The sequence below is a fragment of the Alligator mississippiensis genome, chromosome 2 (genome assembly GCF_030867095.1).
Source record: "Alligator mississippiensis isolate rAllMis1 chromosome 2, rAllMis1, whole genome shotgun sequence".
In the NCBI taxonomy this organism is placed as follows: Eukaryota; Metazoa; Chordata; order Crocodylia; family Alligatoridae; genus Alligator; species Alligator mississippiensis.
Window position 1 is genome coordinate 137171946 of NC_081825.1, and position 23878 is coordinate 137195823.

Consider the following 23878-nt stretch of genomic DNA (forward strand, 5'->3'; position numbering starts at 1 on the left):
TTCTTCTTTGTCCAACATTTTGTTGAGTTACGCCCAAAAGCCTTCATGCTTTCCTGTCTGTCTGTGTATCTACATCTGTGTGCAGTCTCTTGCTTTAAGCTAAGCTCTCTGGGAAAGGCCTATCTTTTGTGTTTGTACACATCTTTGCACAATGGAGGTACTACCCTGTGACTGGAACTCCTAGCTCTTCCCCTTTACCTCTCCCCATTAACACAAATAAACATAAGTTGAAATTTTCTTCTACAGAATCCAGGCTTTTTTCCATATCACATTTTGTTTGTCTCTTCACAATGTATACTTCTGTATACATGATGTTGCTTTTAGTTATTGTACTCATTAAGTCTGATAGTTTTGTATCTATAGCATGGCTTCCAAGTTGTACCATATATGTGTTGACTTATACACACTACTACTCAGATCTTCTGTATTAGGACTGTATTTTATGTGAGGTATCACAGTAGGTAATTGCAATTACCAGAAAGCATACATGAGAGAGTTTCTGATTGCCAGGAGACAAAGACACTTTGGAAATCTTGAATTTTGCTACAGATGAAAATCTATAAACTTTAAAAAAGAAGACATATTGCTATTTACAATTTCTTTTCACTAACAAACTCTCCTAAACAAAATTGGTATCTGATTAAGTAAACATTTATACATAAATAAAACAGTGAAGATCTCTTCAGTTATTGAGAAGCAGCCAGTTCAGTCTCTTGTAAATAATACAGTGATGAATTCTGTCATTACAGTGCAAGATAAACCTAACTTAACCTCAAAGTCTTAAGCAAACTAATCCATATGCGTGAATCAATCTGTTCATTTTAGTCATACCAATGTTATATAAATGCCACTAAAATCAATGCCTGAAAGACAGAACAAATTAATAAATCCTCATGCAGTACATCCGACAGTACATAACTTCCCACTAAACACAACTATACAAATAGTTTGAATAAGTCATTTTAATAGAAGATTCAAAGGCAGGTCTGTAATAAGCAGGAGCAAATGAAAAAAATCTAGTGGATTATTAATTTCAGACAATACCAAGATTTTTAAAATAATTTTATTAATGCTCTCAATGATAGTTTTTCATACCATTTCTTTCATAGGTGTACAGTAATTACAAAGCGTTAGGATTTATTCGATGCCTGAAGACAGCGGAAGTTCAGCTAAGATGTTTAAAGTAAATTAAACGTAAATCACTATTGATTTAGAGCTGGATTAAATAAAAATTCTGCCTTGAGGGACTGAATGGATAAGGGATTTTGAAATTGGATTCAGAGCCTTTCCCCAATTAAAATCTTAGATCAGTTCCGAAGTGGCTGGTTGTCTTTACTGTTTGAGGGCTGCTCTGAGGCTTAGAGGACATGAGCTAGTAGCATCCATCTGGCAATTCCTTTGTGGATACTATCATCTACATGAAGTAAACCATCATTGCAGTGGGTACACCAGACAGTGCCACAAGAGGGGTAACGCACAGACTGAGTGAGAATAGGTTTGAACTGTAGACTTTGGTCCTGCCCCTGCAGTTGAATGCATGTGAGTAGAACCTCACATGCATGGGTGAGTGGGTTTATTTAGTTTGGAGAAGAAAAGACTGAGAGGGGGTTTGATAGCAGACTTCAACTACCTGAAGAGTTGTTCTAAAGAGGTTGGCACTAGACTGTTCTCAGTAGGGGCAGATAACAGAACAAGGAGCAAGGTTTCAAGTTGCAGCAAGGGAGGTTTAGATTGGATATTAGGAAAACCTCTCTCACTAGGAGTGTGGTAAAACCCTGGAAAAGGTTACTTGGAGAGGTGGTGGAATCTCCATCCTTGGAGATTTTTAAGGTTCAGCTCGACAAAGCCTTAGCTGGGATGATCTATTTGGAGGTGGTCCTGTTTGGGCATGGGGTTGGACTAGATGCCCTCCTGAGGTCCCTTCCAACCCTAATTTTCTATGATTCTATGAACTTTGTGTCAATGAAGATGCAAGAGTAGGACTAGGGAAATGGGTCCAACAGGCCTCTCATCCCATTGGTCATTTCTAACCATGTTCTCATACTTGCTCAGCATCCAACTTCCACTGTTCTTCAAGGGGTCTGCTGTGCGCTGAGCTCTTCTGATCACCTGCTTCCTAGTTCCCAGTGATTATTAGCTAGCACTCACATGCATCTGCATTTACCTGCCCATGGCATAGGGCAGTAGTTTTCAACTTTTTTGGACTTGAGGTACCCATCTATAAATTTTGTGAATTGAATGTCACCCAGTTTCAAAAACTAATGTATATATTACAATGCTTACTTCCTTGCAGAAGGACTGGGAAGTAGAGGTGGGGGATCATTCAGGCAGGGACAAGCCTGAGCCTGCATTTACCTACTTAGCTTATCTGCTTATCTCCTCACACCTTGACCACCCTTCAAAGGATTTGGCATGACTCTGGTTGAGAATCACTGACTTGGGATATGAAAGCATTTGTGGGTGCTTCTGAGATGGCTGCAGTACTGACAAATGCTGATCCTACATATGACTTACAGAGGTTTACTGAAATCAGCAATGATGGAATGCACCAATCTCATCATGTAATCTGCATGTGCTATGTATTCAACACTGAAAATACACTCAAAGGAAAGGCCGAGGGCAGGATTTATCTTTTTCATTCCTATTAGTTTGTTTTTGATCATCTTTATAGCCAGGCCCCTTTGGGTATGTCTATGCCATCCTGCGCTGCTGGGCTGGATGAGTGGCAGGGCATCCCTCTGGGGTCACTTTTTCCAGGCATCTGTCTCTGGCATGCTTGAGACTGGCCATTGAGGAAGTCCCTGGAGTAGCTTCACTGCTGCTTTTCCAGCTTGCTTCATGAAAGTGAAAGGGGTGGGGAGGGGCTAGAGGAGGAGAGTAGGGCAGGGCATTACTTGGAGAGTTGAGAGCCCGTGGTTACCATGCACTTAGCTCTGCAGGGCCAAAAGGAGAGCGTTATAGTGAACAGATTGCATGTGCTGCAAAGAAAAAATCCTTTAGACAGTGTTAGAGGTCTAAGGTTCAGTACAATGGGAACTTCCAGGCGTAGACACCAATTTTGAGAGCTGTAGAGAAAAATTATGTGAATTTCTGCTCTCTAGTATCATAGAGTTTCAATCTATATACCTAATTTTTCCTAGATCATAAAACTGTCCCTGGCTGAAGACTACCTATATATGAGGTTTAATGTTGCCAAACTCACCTTTCAAAAGTCACGTGTCAGAACCCAACACAATCAAAATTTTAAAAAGTAATAAATCAAACTGTGGTAGGCACAAAAGCAAATTGCATTTTCAAGATTTCCTCCATGAGTAGGAGTTTTGTCATCCAGATGGAAAACCTGACGGTGAAAGCATGCTCCAGGAAGACAGGAGATGTGGATTTGAAACTCCGAAGGCCCTACACCACAAACTTCTTGGGCAAATGGAGCTGGGTACAACCACCAGTCAGTGAGATTCCTGCCTATGAAAGTGGGAGCACATGTGAACAGAAATACCTGATGGCAAATATTAGTCGCATATCTAACCCCTGGCAGGGGTGTGAGTTCAGACATAACCTTGTGCTTAGCGTTTCCTATTGGTTATCTGTAAGCGCTTCAGTACTTTCTGGATTGCTTTTCAGAGGCACTTAAGGGCAAGATTCAGGAACCTGAGCAGGCTCTGTTCACTCACACTGATAGACACATCACTGAGGTTACTGGGAACCTCTTTCTCTGTGCCTTCTCTCAAGCTGTTGGCCTTCAGAGTGCATGGGAGTGGCCTGTGTGGGTGAACTGAGAGCAGCCTTACTGCTCCAGGTTTGTAGCATGGGTTGAAAGGGCCTTGAAAAGGCTGCAACTCATCACTACCATGGTATATATCAGCCCTACATCTCCACACTGTACGTGATCCTGGGTGAATATGCCTGGTCAAATAAGATCACTGTCCTGGAGTAACAAGCCTAAGCTATAGTATTCTAGCAGCTAACACTGGATTTGGGCCTACGTCATTTGTTGCTCTTATTGTTACATACATAGCAGATGAAAAATACATGATGATACAACATAGAGCAAAGATTTGCTTCGTATCTGTCTGTTTGCCGGCTTGTACATCTCTCGTGTGGCTGTCCTTCTCAAGTACTATGACCATCAGTCCCAAGTCATGTGCCTGAAGTCTGACTTCTATTGCTTCTATTATGTGTGGCCATACATACAAAGGTAAGTATAATATATAGACTTGTTCTCTCTCTCCCCCTTTCTCTCTCTCTCTCTCACACACACACACACACTCTCTCTCTCTCTCTCTCTCTGTCTACCCAGCCAAATTAGTTGGCCAAAAGCAATGGCTCTGCCTTGAGGGGTTCTTTTTGGAATTAATGCTTCATATTTTATTTTGGGGGCCCAAACTAATGGGTATTCTTTCCCCTTTCTCAAATAATTCTGACATTCCTGTATCAGGGTGATGGAATGGAGTCCAGCTGGTAGTTTCATTGCTTTATGCCATCTGCAAGTCTAGGCCCCAAAATTCAATTCTGTTAGAAGTAATGAAGGATAAATATCAACAAAATTATCTGCAAATAGCCCTGTCTGTTCAGCCTCTTTCACAATTCATGCTATGATCTTTTGTGGGTTCGTATAACTTTAGAGTGTCAAAGCTAATCCCTATGAGGCTTAGGTGGATTTGGACTCTGAAAATACCTACGTTCCTATATGAAACTCACTGGAGATGCAGAAATGCTTGTTGGGTGCCTGGGTTCATTTCCCAACACTGAATTGGCAAAAAGAAATCATTACACTTAAGATAATAAGGCTCAGTTCTTAATAAAAAAAAACAAACCCCAAAAACAAACAACTCCCCTGCACCCTGTATTTACATATTACAAGGAAATCTGATTGGCATTGATTCAGAAATTCTCTGTTTACCAAAGCTGTCAGACAAGACGCTATTAAATGTGTGCCATTTTCTATTTACACCTCACAATTGCCCTCTAAAGTACCCTGGTAACAAGTGTATCTTGCCCTGAAATTAGGGATATATCTTCCCCTTGTATTATCTCTGTTTATACACTGGACTATAGCTACAATAGTGGCCAGTGATTTGGGATGCCTCTGTTTTGCAGACCAACTTGAGGTACCCTTAAAAGGTCCTGATTTTTAGAGGCAGTTTTCAAACACTTTCTGCAAATTAAGCCATTTCCAGGTGCTTTGGGTTGAGAACCCCAAATTCCTAGCATCCAAAATTACTAGTCATTCTTGAACATGGAGGCCATTGGTCTCCTCTAAGAAAACAAAACAGCTTCTCAGAGATCCATGGTATTTCATGGCTCTGCTGTGTGGTAGCCTGGACAACAAACCCTCCTTAAACATAGCTCTCAGCAAAACTGCTTGCACTTTGCAGACTTGTGGGCCACAAAATGCTTTGCAGGTTTATTGGTCTGCATCACATGCCCTGTGAGTGAAGGATTACTGTCTCATTTAGAGGTGGGCAAATTGAGGCACAAAAGCCCAAGCCCTGTTCTACCTCTCAGATGTCTAAGTGGTGCTTATACTGGTTTGGGTAGCTAAGGTACTATCTTGTCCCATGCAGCAGCTACAAAATCATTATGATATTTAGGTTCCTTATTCACCACCATTTGGGGAAAGACTTCTGGGTGATTAGACCTGGCCTACTTCGCATGTTCATCAGCAGTCCAGAACAGCTACCACAGTATCTATCTCCACTTAAGCACTGTTGCAATTCAAATCTGTCTGGAAAGTACACACAGACCTCCAAAGTCCCTAACTCCTTATGAGGAGAAAAATGCCTGTTTCATGCTGATGGAGCAGGAGAGCTCATCCACCTTTTCCCAGTAGCCTTGTGAATAGAGCACTTGTCTAGGGAATGGAAAACTCAGGTTCTTAGTCCCACTCAACTGGATGGGACTGGAACCCACACCTTACATGTCCAAAGAAAATGCACTAGTGCCTAGGCCACAAGCTGGGTCAGGCTGAAAGTATCTTCGATCACTACTGTTGAAGCTGGCCGGCTGGATGGATAGGGATGCAGGAGTCATGGGGTCAGCAGTAGAACAGTCACATGGGAGTCTGATTGTGTAGCCCAGTGAAAAAGATGTCTCTTCCTTGATGAAGGCAGCCCTGAGTTCTGCTCCCATTCCTGCTTATGCATTTTGGAGTTGCCTAAGTTTTAACATCCCCAGAGCAGAAGAACTCTCCCTGGGTGGAACAGGATCACACTCCTGAGGGAAGACGCATGCTTTTAGGGACAAACGGTAGCAAGGACCTAGGCATCTTAGAGGTGGACTAGAATATAGGCAAAAAGGTCAGCGCAGAGCAGATCCATGGGTAAACCAAATACAGAACCTCTCAGAAGTACTGGGAGTCCTTCCACCAGTCATTAGATGACACTGTCTTCCATTGGGACTCTTCTAAAGACTGGCTCCTGCTTTGGTGCTCTTACACTTTCTGTGAAAAGAAAGATAAGATAAAGGTAAAGTAAACTCAAATGAAATAACACCACTTGTCATACATTTATAAAATCATCCAATGTTAAAACTCAGCAAGGCTTGCCTAATCCTGACAACCAAGAACTATTTTTAAAATCTACTTCAATTTAAACAAGGGATTGAGTCTATCTTGGACAGCAAAATAGAGACTAGTTGGGCACAGTTGAAAGTTCTTGGTAATTCACATCCGAAGGGCAAACCCACCACCCATCTCCTCCCATGAGCCTATCTTGTTAGTGTGGGTTCAGCCAGTAGCCTTGTTTGCCATACTGTCGTTCCATATTTTGAAAAGTGGGTGAGCTAGCCTCTATGCCTTCCAGAGGACTACTGCTCTAAGAGTGAGTTTTATTTGCAAAGTTTACATGAGTTATCTGCTCTCATGTCGTTCCTTTTTGGGTAAGATCAGCTATATTGCAAAATAACATTTGAGTTGCTATGTTCACATGGGTGTTGTCCTCCTTTGTGCGTGACACTTGGACTTTGGGGGGGCATATCCCCACTGCATCTGTAAAAATTATGTCCAGTGAACTATCAGAGAATATGTCTTCCTTTTCTGGGCACATGGGGGAAATTGTGGGAAGGTTTAGCAATGTGGGTAGAACAAGTGTGGATCCATAATACGCAGCAGTCATGTTTGCACAGCTAATGAGTTGTCTTCACTTGAGCATTACCCTGATGGATCTGTCAATATGAGTTAACAGTGCTACTACATTTGAGTTCAGGGACTTTTGTGTGGAACAGAACTCAAGTTTGGGGCAGCATTGAAGATAACTGCAGTAGAGACCAGCCAGGGTGAAATTCACCTTTGTGCACTAGTAGGTCCTATTTAGAGGGTTTAAGTGGAACATAGGCCTCTGTACTGAGATAGCTATTACCTCAGGGGTGGTGAAATGCACATTGTGCATACACAACAGTGTTCCTTCCCTCAGAAGTCAGGAGGACATCCAGAAGCTGATTCAGTACACATAATAATCCCTTTTAGCTTTAGCCAAATTCTCCACCTGCCACTTGACCTGCAATTTTATTTCTCCCCTGCAGTACCATCCCTAGTGCTTACCTAGATGAACATGAAATACACCATGGGCACAGCTACATCAGACAGTTACTGCAGAGTAGACTAATTAGCTCCACAGTAAAGTCTCAGTGTCTACACGTGTGGCCCTATTAGGCCACAGTAAACTAATACATGCTGCCATAGGTTAGTACTTGTAGATACAAGTACTGACCTGTGTCAGTGTTATTTACTGTGCAGCAGCAGCACATATGTAGATGCTGACAGAGCTGGCTGGGGCATGAAGGTGCTTCAGTGCAGGGGCTACCTGCCAGTTATCACCATGCTGAAGCACCCTTGTGCCCCAGCCAGCTCCTCCGCAGCACATTGAGCTGGGTCACAGCAGCCTGGGGACGGCAGGCTGAGCCCCTGGACTCCATGCCAATGGGGCTGCTCCAACACAGCTCAATGTGCTGCGGTGTAAACATGGTGCACGAGAGTAATAAACTCTGGTGCTATATGAGCCAGAGTTTATAGCTTTGCAATAATTTCACGCGTAGTCATGCCCCATGTGTATTTATTTTACTACAACACTCTTCTCAGTCTGACCAGTGCATGCTATTTATAATTCCGATCTAATCTGGTGTTTATTTAAGCAGGTTTTATCATAAATAGAGAATTTGTATAAATCATTGCCAAGTAAACAGATTTGTTTTGATATCAGATATTAACTGAAGGGTTCTTCACAGATTTTTCCTCTGAGTGCTGTATTTTACAGCTGTTGCTATAATAATTGCAACCTTGAAAGGTTGAAAGGAGAGCCTCTTTTTAATAGATTTGGATGGAAAATAGGGAGTCATCTTGTATTAGGGACAAAAATCATCCAGGCAGTTTTCTTGATAAATAGCATGCAGAGAGAGATTAGGACAGGTTGAACTCATTCAGGGAGAATTAGAACTCCCCCAAACCCCTTTCAAAGTTTCAAATCAAGTAATTCTCCACACACTTTGGTCCAGCACATCTCTCTTGCTTTCTATCCCAGGGTAAAAAGTAGCACAAGGAAAGCTAGTTGCATACTACTGCCCATCTGGCCAAAATGAAGAAGCCAGGTGGAAGGAGTCAGCCATGCCCATACTCATTCTATTTCTTGTAGCAAATACTTGCAGTTTGGGAAGTACAGAGTGAAGGGAGGCTGCAGTTCTGACTGGAGGAGATTTTATACTTTCATAAGGAAGAGACAGACCTCCATAGCACTAGGGTTGTTCTGTCTTAAACAGGCTGAAAAGACCCAGAGGAAACTAATAAGGATTTCATAGATGGTAAATAAACATGTAATTACCACTGAGCACAGAAATAAGTTAGAGAGGAGAGGAGCAAGGCACATCCTTGCTCATGTTGACTAGCAACCTACTCTTGAGTTATTTTATTGATTACAGTAGGATTAATTGCAAAATAAGGTGCTATTTAGTGGCAGCAAAATGGCAGAATTTAGCATTAATCAAAGTAGAAGCAAACAACCTTCATCTGAAAGAACCTGCCATGAAAGTAAAACCCTCTCTCACATGAAGGGAGCATCAAATAGCAGGTGTTGCAAATAGTTAAAACTCTTTGGTCTCTGATGTCATAATATGTTCATACAATGCTGAGTTCAATCAGCCAATGGACTAGTCAGTTCCAACAATCCTAGCCCTGAGTGCTAAGGCACCTGGGGCAATGATTAAGATGATTTCTTAGCTTGTATTTGCTGTTTCTGTATAAAGATTTTCACCCACTCAAGCTAGTTTATAGAGAGGAAACCTCATGTATATCATCATAGCAGCATCTGAGCTCTGTAGAGTTTCAGCTTCTGCTATCCTCTGCATGCCATTTAATTGCTATTCTGAAATAATTAGTGATGGATGCTGCTGTGGAATAAGTAGTGATGGACACAAGTGAAAATCTTAGGCCTGTCTGAGATGTATCTTTTTAATGGCCTGCATTGAACAACCAGGCCAGGACATTTCCTCCTGTACTGCCCAACTCACTAGGCTTTGAGGGCAGTGGCTTCTATATGTTGTGACTCTGCCCAACCCTAAAAAATACCACGGCAGTACCCATACACAGCAGTCTCACTGATGTCAATGCTATTGGCAATTTGCAAAATGACTCTGAATTGCTGGGCCCAACTCTATTTAGAATGAGAAATGCTCTGTTTACTCATGAGCTTTTCACATGCTGCAAACCTCTTGAGGCCCCTTCCACCTCCAGTCCTGGAAACTCTTATTTACATGGTTATCTTTGCACAAGAGAACCATTATTCACTCACACATATAAAGAGCCTGAGAGAAGGATGAGACTTGAGAGGACACATTTCAAGAAGCTGATGAGTTCAGAGTAACGGGAGGAAGCAAGGAGTCAGGGGCACCTTGCAGGGACACATGGAGCATAGAGGTAGCTAAGGAAAGAGAAGAGGTGGAGAATTAAGGGCAGAATAATTGTACTGATGTCATGGGAGGCAGGAAGAGAATGTACTTGGCGAAGAAGAAGAGGCAGAGGAAGGGGTGGAGAGCAGGTTGCTTGAGAAAGAATGAGAGTTGTTTCTGGAGTGAAGGCTTTGGATAGAGAAGATGATGGGAGCTTGGGCCTGGAGAGATCGGGGAAGGAAGGCAAAACAGGGAGGAGCTGTGGATGGGGGCTTTGAGGGATACTTCTCAGCTTCCAACACCTTGAAAAAGAGTGCCTGTTCCTTTACCAAATCACTGCACACCAAGGTATATGCTGATATGCTGGCCAGGTGGGAGGCATAAGCCCCTGCACATACCTACCGCTGGAACTGACCAGTCCCCCAAAAACTCACTCTCCCCACAAAACCTAGAGAGTCTCCAAGGCTTGAGGAATAGGCCAATCTTCATTTCCCATGATCCTGACAGAACAACTTTTTTCCTTGAAGTAACCTCAGATTGCTCTCAAGCAGGAAACCTCAGCTTATTTGTCTCACTTCTGCCTGAGCCTGGCGAAAGAACTGTGCAAGCTATCCACACTATACATATTGCAAACTCACACATTTACACACACACCTCACTGCACTCACCACATCATTGCTAGACTTCTTTCCTCCCTCTCCTCCCTGCCTCAACACTGTGTCCTTTTCTGTTGGCAAATGTGGAATCGAGGAGAATTACATGTACAACAGGGAATTTAATCAAGGTATAGGAAGATACATGTAATATGTTGATTCCCTGCAGCCTTGTGCTTTCCCCATCTAGTTGTATGGCATTTGGATGCTTGGGATTTCTTTTTTGTTTTTTTCTTTTTATATGTAACTGTGGGATGCATTTTGTTTACTGAGTTTCCTCCTTCACTAGCGCTGCAGGTTGTACTGTTTCCCTTTATGATGTGATGCTTGTCAAGGCTAAGTGCAGCCATGTGAACAGTTATCAGCTATAATGCTGGGGTGCACGGTGTACCATGGCAAAAAGTCCCTGCTGTTGAATATGAAGAACTGTCTCCAGCTGATATGAACAGCCACTTCTGTAACAGCCCTTTTATGTATATGCATGAATCGTAGTGGTATGTTTCTCTTGGGCCAACCTTGCAGCTTTGTTTGCTGCCAGCATCCCTGCTTGGCCATTGCTAATCATGCTAAAACAACAATACAATCACTACCTTTGATCTTCCAGGGAAAATAGTTTTGCTCAAGACCATTTCTGGCCCCTCTGGCTTTAATTAGTTTTGCACTATCTTTCGCAGCCTTTTGAGACATACATTGCTTTACAATTTGAAATGCTAAATACTTAAAGAGCGTTGTAATGATTTAGTATTCCGGAAAGCCAAGACAGTAGCTCACTTTCTGCTGTCTGAACTATGGACAAGAAAAACAAGGCCAGGTTCAGCCCTGTAGAACTCTTGGTGGTGACTCAGTCCCTTCACTGAGCTACATGATTACTGGAGCTAAATGGTTAAGTGCTACAGGAAATCTCTTGCTAAATACCTTCTTATAATTATAGGCCAGAAGAGATATTGTTTTAATGCCGAAGCATCAAGGTTGCACTTTTCTCTTGATTTCTCTTGAAGGGGGTAAATCTCAGTGAAAAAACTGGACCATCCCATAAGTTTTTTTTTTAATGTTTTAAGGTCTTTCCAGTGAAGCAGTAATTGGTATGAAGCTGCAGCTAGTGATAATATGGCAACAGCAACAAAAAAGTCAGTTCAAAATAGGCCAGTGTTTTGAGATATGAACTCTGACTTTCATAAACCACCTGAAATTTAGACAAATCATTATAACAACATGTGAAAACTTGAACTGCTTATGCTAAAAGTTGTACAGAGTATAAAATGAAACAATTGGTTTTGGACCAAGTAGCAGAAAAGAAAAATCTCAAGAACCCACAATTAATAAAATTAGGCTTCAAGAGCTAAAAAAGTGGCCTGGTGTATGTGTGTGCATGTATGTATGCACATGTATGTGTACATGCATGCATGCACAGATGCACATGTGTGTTTCTTCATGTGTATACAGCAACTCCCAAAAATCAGACATCTTTTATGCCCAAAGGTTGATTTAGCTTATTATTAGGCACTTAATTCGGAAATCTTCTGTCTCTGAATAGCAACAAATTCACTGTATTGACCCTAATTTTGCTTTGCATGTAAATCTAGATTAAATCAACTGATTTACATGGAATTACTCTGGATTTAAAATAATGTAGCTGAAATCAGACTTTTGCTCTATATAGCTTGGCCTAGGGCAGAAGACATATGACATGATTCACATTTAAGTAGTCTCCATGGCCAGCATTTCAGTTGCTTATGTTGGTACCTAGTGCAGTCACATACCTCAGAATATCTTCCCACTGGGAAGCAGTGCCTTTTGCCCTCAGACTGTGCCTACCTGAAGGGCTGGGAAAAACAAATACAGTAAATGTAGCGTGCCACCTGGCAGAAGTTGTCAATGAACTAGATCTACTAGTAGATCCAGAGGAAGAAGGGGCAGAAGCAATTACCATCAGTTACCATTCCCTGATTCTTGGCTCTCTTAAGAGCCATTATTGACTCCAAGATGAACATGAGCCACCAATGCCAGACCGCAGCCAGCAAGGCCAGTCATACCTTGTCATGCATCCAAAGGTGCATCTCAAGCCAGTCCAGAGAGGTGATACTCCCCCTCTATGCGACTTTGGTTAGGCTGCGGTTGGAGTACTGTGTCCAGTACTGGGCACTGCACTTCAAAAGGGATGTGGCCAGCCTGGAGAGGGTTCGGAGGAGGGCCACCCACTTGGTGAGAGGGCAGCAGGACAGGCCCTACGAGGAAAGACTGAAGGACCTGAACCTGTTCAGCCTCAGCAAGAGGAGGCTGAGGGGGGACCTGGTGGCTGCCTACAAGCTCATCAGGGGGGATCAACAGCAAATTGGCAGAGCTCTTTTCTCCCCAGCACCACCTGGGGTGATGAGGAACAATGGTCATAAGCTGATGGAGAATAGGTTTAGGTTGGAGATCAGAAGGCAATATTTTACAGTTAGGGTGGCCAAAATCTGGAACCAACTTCCCAGGGAAGTGGTCCTTGCCCCTACCTTGGGCAAATTCAAGAGGAGGTTGGATGATCACCTGTCTGGGGTCTTGTGAACCCAGCATTCATTCCTGCCTGTGGCAGGGGGTCAGACTAGATGATCTGTTCAGGTCCCTCCTGACCCTAGCTACTATGAAACTACTATGAAACTATGAAGAAAAGAAGATGGAGACACCTGTAATACATCACTTTGGATGGGGGACCATTAAAAACAAATGCATGTCTTTCAAATGACAAAGAACACAGGTTCCATCTTAAAGCAGATGGGAAAGGTGATTAGAAGTATGATGGTCCAGCAGTTTAGCTTGTCCATAAATATTAAGAGCGATCTTTCAAACCATGACCCAAGTAGTCCTTGCTTATATCAGTTTGTCTTTGCTTCCATGGGGTTACTGGCCCAAAAAAGATTCTGCAGATTGAGCTTCAGATCTCACAAAGGGTATTTCTACTAAAAAGGACAGTCACTATTTTACAGAATGGTCCAAAACCCAAAGGAACATTTTAGATCTACAAAGGTGAATTCCCAGAGATATCTGGTAATAGACTAACCTATCTGGGAATCTAAATGATGAATACTGTTGTAGTACATAGCCCTGGAAGCCAGAAATCCAGAGGAGATAAGTCTGGGCACTTTGCTGGCTCAGGAAAGGAAAGGTAAAGCAGTAAAACTCATTCAGTTCACAGAGATGGCTATTTATTCCAAGTACCTTAAGGTTTAAAGGTTGAGTCCTATAGACAAAGTGCCGTTGGTAAGTTGGTGATAATTTGGGCAAGGTAGAGAAGGCAATATTAAAGACCCAGAGGGGAAAGGCAGTTAAAGGGAACTCTATGAGTCCCCAAGAGGCTGTGAGGATGACTAAACAAAAAATGTAATTAATGATTTAGCAAGGAGAGAGCGCAAATGACAGATGCCAGAGAGACAGATGAAGTGGTTCATAACTACTTTGTTTCAGACTTCACTTAAAAAGCATAAGCGTAATAGGCATCCTAATGTAATAATGAGGAAATGGAGAGGTTACAAGGCAGTAAATAGGTTAAAGACGAATGGCTGGAAAATATTCAAGTCATCAGGTAGCCAATGATGTTCATCCTAGAGTGCAGAAGGAACCAGCAAAAGGAGTGTGGGAATCACGGGTTCCCATAAAGGGAAAAGAGAAAACAGAGAACCTTCTTTTTTAAGAGAGAATTCACCCAAGCAGTGAACTGAAGTCAGTTATATTTAGTGTCAATACCCAGTGCCCTTCTGGTTCAATTGGAGCCTAATGCAACACACATGAATGCCAACAGGGCTAGCCTTTTAATACAGGAGTCCCATGATAAATACAAAAAGGAAAAATAAGATTCCACAGTAGGTGAAATGGGTTTGCAATAATTAATCATGATGAATTAACTCACTTTTCTTTTCCCTTATAACAAGCTTAATGGATAAAGGAAATGCTGTGGGAATAATATATCCACTTAGATGGCATTTGATTGAGTTCTTCGTGGCTTTCTCTTAGGGCAAACCAGAGGAACACAGATTAGATAGAACTTGTAATAAAGATTTTTTTTTTAAATCAGAGATTAGATAGTCAGTGCCTGAGTCCAAAGCTTTTCAGTGTATAGACATCACTAATTCACTTATCTGGAACCGCTTTACCTTTGTCCTTGCATGAATCTCATTTGATAAGTTTCAGACTATTTCTGCAGGCAATTAACTTAATACTTCGTATTATTGCAAGTCTCCAAGAGAACATACCATAGACTTGCTCAGCTGAGGAACAGTCTTTAATGTATAAAAAGAGAACCATGCAAGGAAAAAGGTTATGGACTGCACTGCACAAAAAGAGAATGAGGAATATGGGTTAGAACGCAGAACCCCAAAGTAAGGTCTGCAGAGGCAGGAGGTTTCAAACAGAGTATGTTAACAGAGTGACAATATCTCAGATTCTACTAAGCACTGACTAGGTCTCCTTTGGGTTCAGCAGCAGACATCAGCTAAAAGAAACAGGCTGCTTAACAAGAAAACAGATTAATAGTTTAGAAAAGAACATGACCTGTGAAGACATACAGTGAAGGAGATCTTGGCATACACCGACTACAGGAAGGAAGGATTTTCCAAGATTCTGCTCCTCAACAGTCCATCACGTCACTGAAAAGGACTCATGTATAGTCCTTTATGAAGAGAGTAAGTACAATACATGGAAGTCCAGTGGTTCTCAGCCATCTTAGACTCAAGGTACCCCACTCACACATTTGTAGAATTTAGTGGCACCCCATTAAAAAAAAAGAAGACTATGATATGTCTCTTATAACTGAACCACCGTATTATTGATTAATATGTTATTAATTAATTGTATTATTATAACAGTTACCCCTTCAGGCTGCTCCGACTGGCTCTGCCTGGCCCCATACATGTTTGTTCTCAGAGCGGCACCTGAACTCCTTGCACATGGGTCCAGGTCACTGCTGGGTCAGAGAACCAGTGGGCTAATTTCTGGCCTTGATTATTGCAGAGCATTCCCCCCTGATCTCCACCCCCTGGGCCAAAGCAGACAGAGCCCAGGGGCTGGCAGAGACAAGGTGCCAGGTGCACACGAGACACATGGGGGAGTGCCGACAAGGTTGGAGAGGCAGGGAAGTCGAGGCAACAGAACACATGAGGTTTAGGAAGGGAGAGGGGCAGGAGGAGGAGGACCCTCTCCCTGTCCCAGTCTGTTCCTGAGGGGGCAAATGTGGTCTCTGCTGCCACTGCTGCTTCTTTAGGGAGTCCCATGCTAGGGTCCAGATCCACCTATTCCCACTGTCCTCCCCACAAGCCTGGGGAGTATACAAGGAACTGGGGTGAGGTGGGATGAAAAGTGCAGCCTTGAGCCTGTGTGTCCATACATCGATCCATGGCAGAGCATGCAGCTTAGAGCATTCAGCGCAGAGGCAGCTGGAGGGTGGAAGGGGACAACTACAGATGCCCTTTGTCCATGGGACTCAGGGGCATGCAGGGGGAGGAGTCAGCAGTGTTCCTGCCACCTTGCACAGGGCCCAGGCACTGTGGCACCCCAATGGCGTCTTGTGACACCCTCGTTAAGAAGCACCGTCACAGACCTTTGAGAAGGCAGGGAAAAGAGTACCTTTTTTTCAGCTCTGAAAATCTGCTTTGCTTTTCAGTTAAGCAAACAAGGAAGGCCCATTGACCTAATGCTTAGTATACAGGACTTGCAGGCTTTGCTGCTGTCTTTCTAAGAGCTGGGGCTGGTCACTTCTCAATATCTGCATTTCCTGAGGTGTGCTGTCAAACTGAATTATGAACATACAACAATGTGCTTGAAGTACATTGGCTGGAAGGTGTGCATTATTATAATAATTTTTTAATCAGTAAAGAAATTAATTCAGTAAAGAAGTTAATTCTTTGGGGAATGCACTATGGTAACTACATCATTTAATTTATATATTTTGGATCGACACTTTAACAGTCTCTCTTAATGATCCAGTATTTGAGACTAGCTGTCACCTTACAATTATTTCTTAGTCCAACATAGAGGGGAATGCTGTGAGCTTCCTCCCCTATGTGGGAACAGCTGGCAAAGGCTGTGTTTAATGTCTGTGCTGTGATAAATTCACAATAGGCCAGGGAAACTGGAGGAGAAACATTTACAACAGCTTGCTTTCTCAGTTGTTTAACTCCTTTACACTTGTATGCCTACCTGTTTTGGGGACCTGCCCTCCTTGCTGCCATAGATCTTCCTATTTTTAGGGGGAACTCCTTCACATATTCAGGCTTATCTCAGGACTTCATGGTCCTTATCTTTATGGTAACTCAAACCATTAAACAAATGGTTTCCCCTTGAGAAATCACATGTATGAAATCCAGCAGAAACAAAAGGACCAGTGCTCTCTTGCAGCAAAGGGAGAGGCAGTTCATTTATACCAGTATAAGTGACATTGGTTTCATATCCCAATGTAGGTTACACCATGATCCAGAGAAAACAGATGACTAGCTAGTCCATTGTAACTGCTTCAGGTTGTACATACCATTGTAAAACCTCAGGAGCAAGTAATAGCCTGTTTGCCTGAAGCAGTATTTCTCAACATTTTTGGACTTAAGGCACCCCTCATTGGATTTGAGGTACGCCTCATTGGATTCAAAGCACCCATCTATAACTTCTATGAATTGAGTCATACCCATTTTCAAAAACTAATTGATAGATAACAGTGCTGACTTCCTTGCAGAGGGGCCAGGCAATACGGATAGGGGATTGGCTCGGCCGAGACGAGCCTGAGTTGGTGCTTATCTGCTTATCAGCTCACACAAGTCTTCTCACACCGAGGCACCTGTCAAAGGATCTCATAGCACCCCATGACACCCTGGTTGAGAATCATGGACCTAAAGCAAATACCTATGCAGGGATACCTCTGGATGCACAACACTTAAACAGGCAGTTTTACCACTGATTTTTCCCAATATGATTCTACATTGGTGCAATTGGGTTTGTGTGTGCAAATCTTGATTGAGATGGATGACCAGAGAAAAAATGAGCACGGTCAGAAACAGCTAGAGTCAAAGGATTTTCCTTTCCAATCTCAAATGGCTGGCTATGTGCAGCTTTTAACAGACAGGCTGGGATTTTTAAATTATTTTTTATTGCTCCTTAGATGATTTGTTAAAAATTCCAATCTGGTTGATTAATAGTTTGATTTCTTTTCTTTCAGCAGTCTCCCAAAGTGCTTTCTCCAGTGGCCATAATAAAATTTTACAGCCACCGAAGTAGGCGAGACCTTTTGTTGTCACTGGTACATAAAATCTTCAGAGTATATTAGCATTCTACTATGTTTTGAGGCAGATGTTTAAATTTTCTGCTGCTGGGACCCAAATTAAATTCTGAACTTGATGCCTCAGAGGTAGGTGGAGGGAGACAGGTTGAAAACAGTTTTATTACAGCTATAATTTATCCATGAAGTATCCTGCTGCTGGTAATAACCTTTTCAGAGCTGTAACATAACATGTAGTCGATTATAACTGGCATGCTAAGATATTGGGTCATCTGTACATGAAAAGTTCAGAATAATGTTACCACCCTAGTGTTCCTTTACTGCATCCTTAGAACTGCACATAAGATTTCACTGCCTGGACATGGATGTGGGGAAGGTTGATGCTAAAATGGCATCATATGTAGAATCATGAAGGAGAAATGAATACTGCCTGCCGTTAGAGGAGGAAAAAATCCTAATCTACACATTTTTATGTTGTTTTCCAGGATAAGATTATGTGTAAGGGATTTCTTGTCAGAAAAAGAAGTGGCTCACCAAACAAAAGTAGGCATATCTTCTACTTGGCCATAACATTCCCTTAATATTGCGACTTGGCTTTTGTTAAATATGTTACCCTCAGCACATGTAAACCAGTGGCCATTCTAATTTAAACTGGCTAAGGATTAAAACTGGATTCCCACTGAATGTGATGGCTGCCCTGTGATTTTTAGGCAGATTGCTTTATTGAAAGCTCTGTCAAAATATCAACCAATATTGTTTCCTTTACATAAAAACTTCACTGTTTCACTGCTTCATATTTACTAATATTTTTATTGAGGTTTTCACTTGGGTTCTTACATGTGATTGTACAGAGCATTTAAGGAAGAGAACAGAATAAGAAAAGAATATGCATGGAGGAAAAGGAAACCAAATAGTTAAGAAAAGGTTTGTTGCTTTCCTGGCTAAGAGGATCACCAGCTGAATTCTGTTAGACAATATGGTAAATAGCAGGCACCTGATGGCTATTCCAATTTTGAAATGAAAAGTTCCCAAATTACAACTACCTTCGCTAGTCTATAATATCTCAGTGTTAAGTAGAATATATCTCTTAGGATGTGAATACATATTGTTCTTTTTATGATCCATGTGCTCCTAAAGTTTGCTATGTAGGCTGGAACCTTTCATGAATACCGTTTTCCCCTTGTTTTTTTGGCAGTCTCCAGTTATGTAGAAGCCCACAGTGAATCTCAGGGTATATTTTATTACATACAGGAAGGAATTTCAGGCTCCTGAGTGGTTAAAAACATTTGCTTGTCAAGTTTGTTAATTCCAGGGGGTTTGTCTGACCAGGAAGTCAGTCGATCTGAATGCATGTGTAAATAATTATTCTTCATTGACAAGCTCCTTTTGAATAGTAAAAAGAATTATCTATGCCAGCTAGATGGAGAAAGCACATTTCTTTCTGATTGGCTCATCCTCAGAGGCGACTTAATGGTTCTGTTCTTTTCTGAACCTTTATCATCCTTTTTCTGTTCAGTGTGTGTTTGAAAGAAAAGTGGTTACAACTGATTAAGCCAGGGCTATTGTGCAGAGCTGCCCAACCACAGAAATTCTGACAACTACCCTCTGAATGTATGTAACAATGCAAATGCTGATTTAATCTCTTGTTAAACATCAAGATTTACTGTCCTCCACATAGGGGAAATCCTATGTTTTGCTTCAATAGAAGTCAGTGTCTGACACCAAGCCTTGATCAGATGCTGCTGTCAACTATACAGCTGCACAGGTAGTCATCACTGACTCAATGTCTAGGTGGGAAGAGGTGTCAAGTGGAGCTGTCCAGGGGTCTGTCCTGGATCCAGCATTGTTTAACATTTTTAATAATGATTTGGAAAATGGGATTGAGTGCATGCTTAGCAAAGGTGACACCAAATTGGATGGGCTTTCAGATACTGTAGAGGGTAGGGTAGGATCGAAAATGACCTGGATGAATTGGAGAAATGGTCCACATCAGTCAATCAGTCAATCAAATTCAACAAGGACAAGTGCAAAGTTCTTCACTGGGGTGGAATAAGTCCATGCACAAATACATGACAAAGCTGCAGTACTACAGAGAAATACCTGGGGGTTATAGTGGACCACAAGCTTCATATGAGTCAAGAGTGTCCTCTTTTTGGAAGACAAGACAACAAACAGCATATTGAGTTGCATTAGCAGGAGTGTTGCTTGCAAATCATGGGAAGTGATTCTTCTACTCTTTTCGGCACTGGTGAGGCCTCACTTGTAACACTATGTCTAGTTTCAGGAAAGATGTGGATGGATTGGAAAGAGTCCAGCAGAGGGCAACAAAAATTATTAGAGGCCTGGGAAGCAAGACTTATGAGGAAAGGCTGAACGAACTAGGGCTATTTAGCCTGGAGAAGAGAAGACTAAGGAGGGATTTCATAACAGTCATCAAATACCTGAAGGGTGATTATAAAGAGGATAGAGATGGCCTTTTCTCTGTAGCTGAAAGGGACAGGACTAGGAACAATAGCTTCAAATTGCAGCAGAGGAAATTTAGGATGGAGATAAGGAAGAACATTCTGACCATGAGGGTGGTCAAGCATGGGAAAAAGCTGCCTAGAGAAGCTGAGGAAACTCCATCCCTGGAAATTTTCAAGAGCAGGTTGGGCAGACACTTGGCTGAGACAGCTGTTAGGGATGCTCCTGCCTTGAACAGAGGGCTGGACTAGATGGCTTCATAAGGTCCCTTCCAGCCCTATGTTCCTAGGTTGAGTGCAGGGACAGATCTTGCCCCTATGCCCCCAAGGACTGAAAGGCAATGCACCACACCCTGTCCCCACCCCAAAAGATTAGGAAATCCTGGATCCACCCATGGTGGGGTGGCTGGTGTAATGGCTATAGCTGATGTTGCTAGGATGCATCAGAGGTTGTACAATCTACATGGACTGCCTGAGAACCCTGGGAGTTATAACTCAAAGCCCTCTGGGATCACATAGACTCTCCTTTATGATAGCTATAGTTGGGACCAGTCATGGGCCCCATTCATCTTTTTCCTTCCACTATGCCTCTAACTATCCAACAAACACAGTTAATGCAAACGTTGCTAGTTTCCTCTCCTGTATCCTCTCTTGTCTTCACAGCTGGGCTGACAAAGGAGAGAGGAGAAAGCAGCACTTCCCTGATTCTTGGGTATTGCTGCCAGAAGCAACTGCATGTCTTTGAAAGAGGTTCCAGATTTGTTTGACCTGGCCTAAGGTCTGTTTATTGTCGCATTGGTCCTGCCCATACATTTTGTCCAACATCTTCTGAGACAGGGACATGCATTCCCTGAGGCAGGGACATGCATTGGGAAGAATGCATTGCATGCATTCTTCCCAATATCCATCTCTTTCTCACCTGGGTTTGTCATCTTTGTGGCATGCTGCATGCCTGTATATAAGACAGGCAGCAAACCCTTTTTTTCCTTTCAGAGATAGCAGGAAAGACTTAGAGAAGGTGCAGGTGACTTCAGATCCTTCCCCACTCTACGTTTTAAAGAAGATGAATCCTTTTGGCTGAGGTGTCTGGCCCTTTCTCCTCATTTGGCTACTTCTTAGTATGTCCAGAGTTTCCTAGGCTTTCCTGCAGAGTAAACAGGAAGCAAAGGACTTGCCAGGGCCTTGTCACACATTCACTTGCAACAGTTACAACTTGTTGGAATATACTGACCTATTAAAGTTAGCAGTGTCAGGAGATAACAGTTGCTTGAAAGGAACAGCTTTATAACATCAGGAGGGTGCTTAACAAGTGCTGAACTGATTGACTGTGTGTCAGCTAGCATTCTAACTGCACTTAGTAAGCACTACGTTGAATGTATGCCACCACCCTCAAAAAGACCCTGGGATTCTGGTTTGAAAAGATAACACAGCCTTCCTGGCTTTAGACTGCATGTGCTATTGCCCTGCTATTGATTCCAGACTTTCCTTTGATCTCAATGTGCTTTATTCAGATTTATTGGCACATTGGCTGTGACACACAAAGCAGAACAAGTTTCTTAATGCCTGTTGCATTATTCCTTGTTGCTGTCTTGTGTATTCAGAAGAATGCATGCACATGTCATGACAGTTCAAATTAAATCCAGTAAATTCTTTAAAAAGTCAGTAAGGCCATAACCTGAACTGTAGCTGAGAGGTGCTCACCAAAGGTACCAGCCCACTGTTTACTTTCTCTCCTTCCATAGCCAATTTGTGCCCTGCCTGTCCCTGCATTATAACCTCATTATTGCTGGCTGCCCAAATTACAGCAACTGGAATTATGCCCTTTCTCTCCTCAGACCTGGTACCTGGCACTGGCTGCTGATACAAGGATTGCATGGAAGATGCTATGGTGAATCTCTGTTTCCTGAGTAAATGCCTCTTCTGAGGTGATTCCCCTGCATCTATACTGTCTTTATGGATGAATATTGAGCTAGTCAGCCACAAATAAATACAACACACTAGGAAGACAGGATTTTAAGAGAGACTCTTTCAAGCAACTAAAACCCACAGTGCCTAGTACCAAAAGGTACTGCTCTGTGGGAAGGGCTCCTGTTTGTTTTGCAATATGAGTATTTAATAACAACTGGCCTCAGCAGCTAATCATTCAAAGTATTTTCATTTTTACATAGGGTCTACAGAGCTCTACAACCCATCATAATGAATCCTATTGGATAATCCTGAATTCCTGCTTAAAAAAAGACATGACTCTGGAAGTGTGCACAATTTTTAAAGCACAAGAGACATCAACTAGTGGCCCTGATAATGGCAGATGTGAATTACATGGACACACAACAAAGAGAGGAACAGAAATGATTCAGGATAATCTGTCCCACTGTATCTGAAACAACTACGCAACCAACATTTGTCTAATGAATACTGACCAAAAAAAAAAAAAAAATCAGAAAAACAAAATTTGAGCACCTATACACATGCAGTGAGGCTGCTCTGAAGTGCTGTAATTACAGCACATTGGATCAGACTTGATTAATTGAGTCAACTGGAGTGTGGTAATTACCATGCTCCAACAGACTCCAGCATCAAGTGTATGAGAGTCCCCATGCTGAAAAATGGTGGCAGGGCACTTTAACTAAAGCTTTTTCAATCTCTCTCAGAGCCACTCTAATTAAAGCCCCCCACACCCTACTCCGGAGCACATGTATAAATGCCCTTTGTCTCTTAGCACCTAAGCTGTAAGAGGCTGGAGTAGCATGGGTGCTAAAGCGCACAATGGACAGTCCAGAGGTTCCAAGTTTGAGGCCATAGCACAAGTGTTCATGGCCTAGCCTGTCAGATTTCAACAAATCTGTGAATTGTGTTCACTACCTTATCACAAGGACATGAAAAAAGAAAAGATAGGATCTCAGCTGGTATTGGGTAGGCAGGGGGAGGTCTGTCTAATCTTTGTGAAAGCACCTGACAGTGAACTGTTAACATTCTGTGTATAATTCCAATTTTTCATTGTCCTGCAAATAAAAAAATATATATCCACTGAGCAATGCTTGTGCCTGATAGAGAACGCCTTTGCTGACCATAGCACTAAATTGCTTCCACTGATTTTTGCCCTTTCTGTATGACACAGTTACACAGAGCCATTTGAAAGTAACTGCCCTGCTCCCAATCCTGTAAGGATGCTTACAAGGCATCCCACACACGTAGCACTCACAATAGCAGTAGGTGTATATAATATGCTGTGAAGGCTTTTGGTTTTACCCAGTTCCTAGCAGTGCAGCAGTTAATACCCACAAGTCTACAGACTAATCAGGCACCATTCATTTCACTGCTTGTTAGGCCTCTTAATGATCTGGGCCATTGACTGTTCCCAAACTATGCAAACCTACTTATTTTGACCCACAAACACCTGCTTTTACTGAATCTGCTGCACCATGTCCAAGCTTTGGTGTGACATACAGTGATTAGTCAGAATGTTCCTCAAACACAAAACTATCAGCCAAAGTGTCTCTGCTAATATCCACATCAAAGTGTCAACCAATAATACAGATGAAATAGGCTTCTCTTGTTTAGTTAATCAAAGATTTTTATCTGGTTTCAGTGTTGTGCTGCAGGGTGTTCTGAATTTTATTAAAAGAGAAACTGGGACTGCAGGACATTTATAT

The 23878-nt window shown here is 42.3% G+C and overlaps 1 protein-coding gene across 1 annotated transcript in view; it reads right to left on the reverse strand.

Annotated features, from left to right (window-relative positions):
- Positions 1-420: 420 nt before the first annotated feature.
- ADGRL3 (adhesion G protein-coupled receptor L3) overlaps positions 421-23878 on the reverse strand; it is a 904177-nt gene continuing 880719 nt past the window's right edge. The window contains exon 23 of the mRNA XM_059722208.1: positions 421-6439. Coding sequence (XP_059578191.1) covers positions 6372-6439 — 68 coding nt within the window. The 3' untranslated portion in view covers positions 421-6371. The remainder of the gene's footprint in view (positions 6440-23878) is intronic.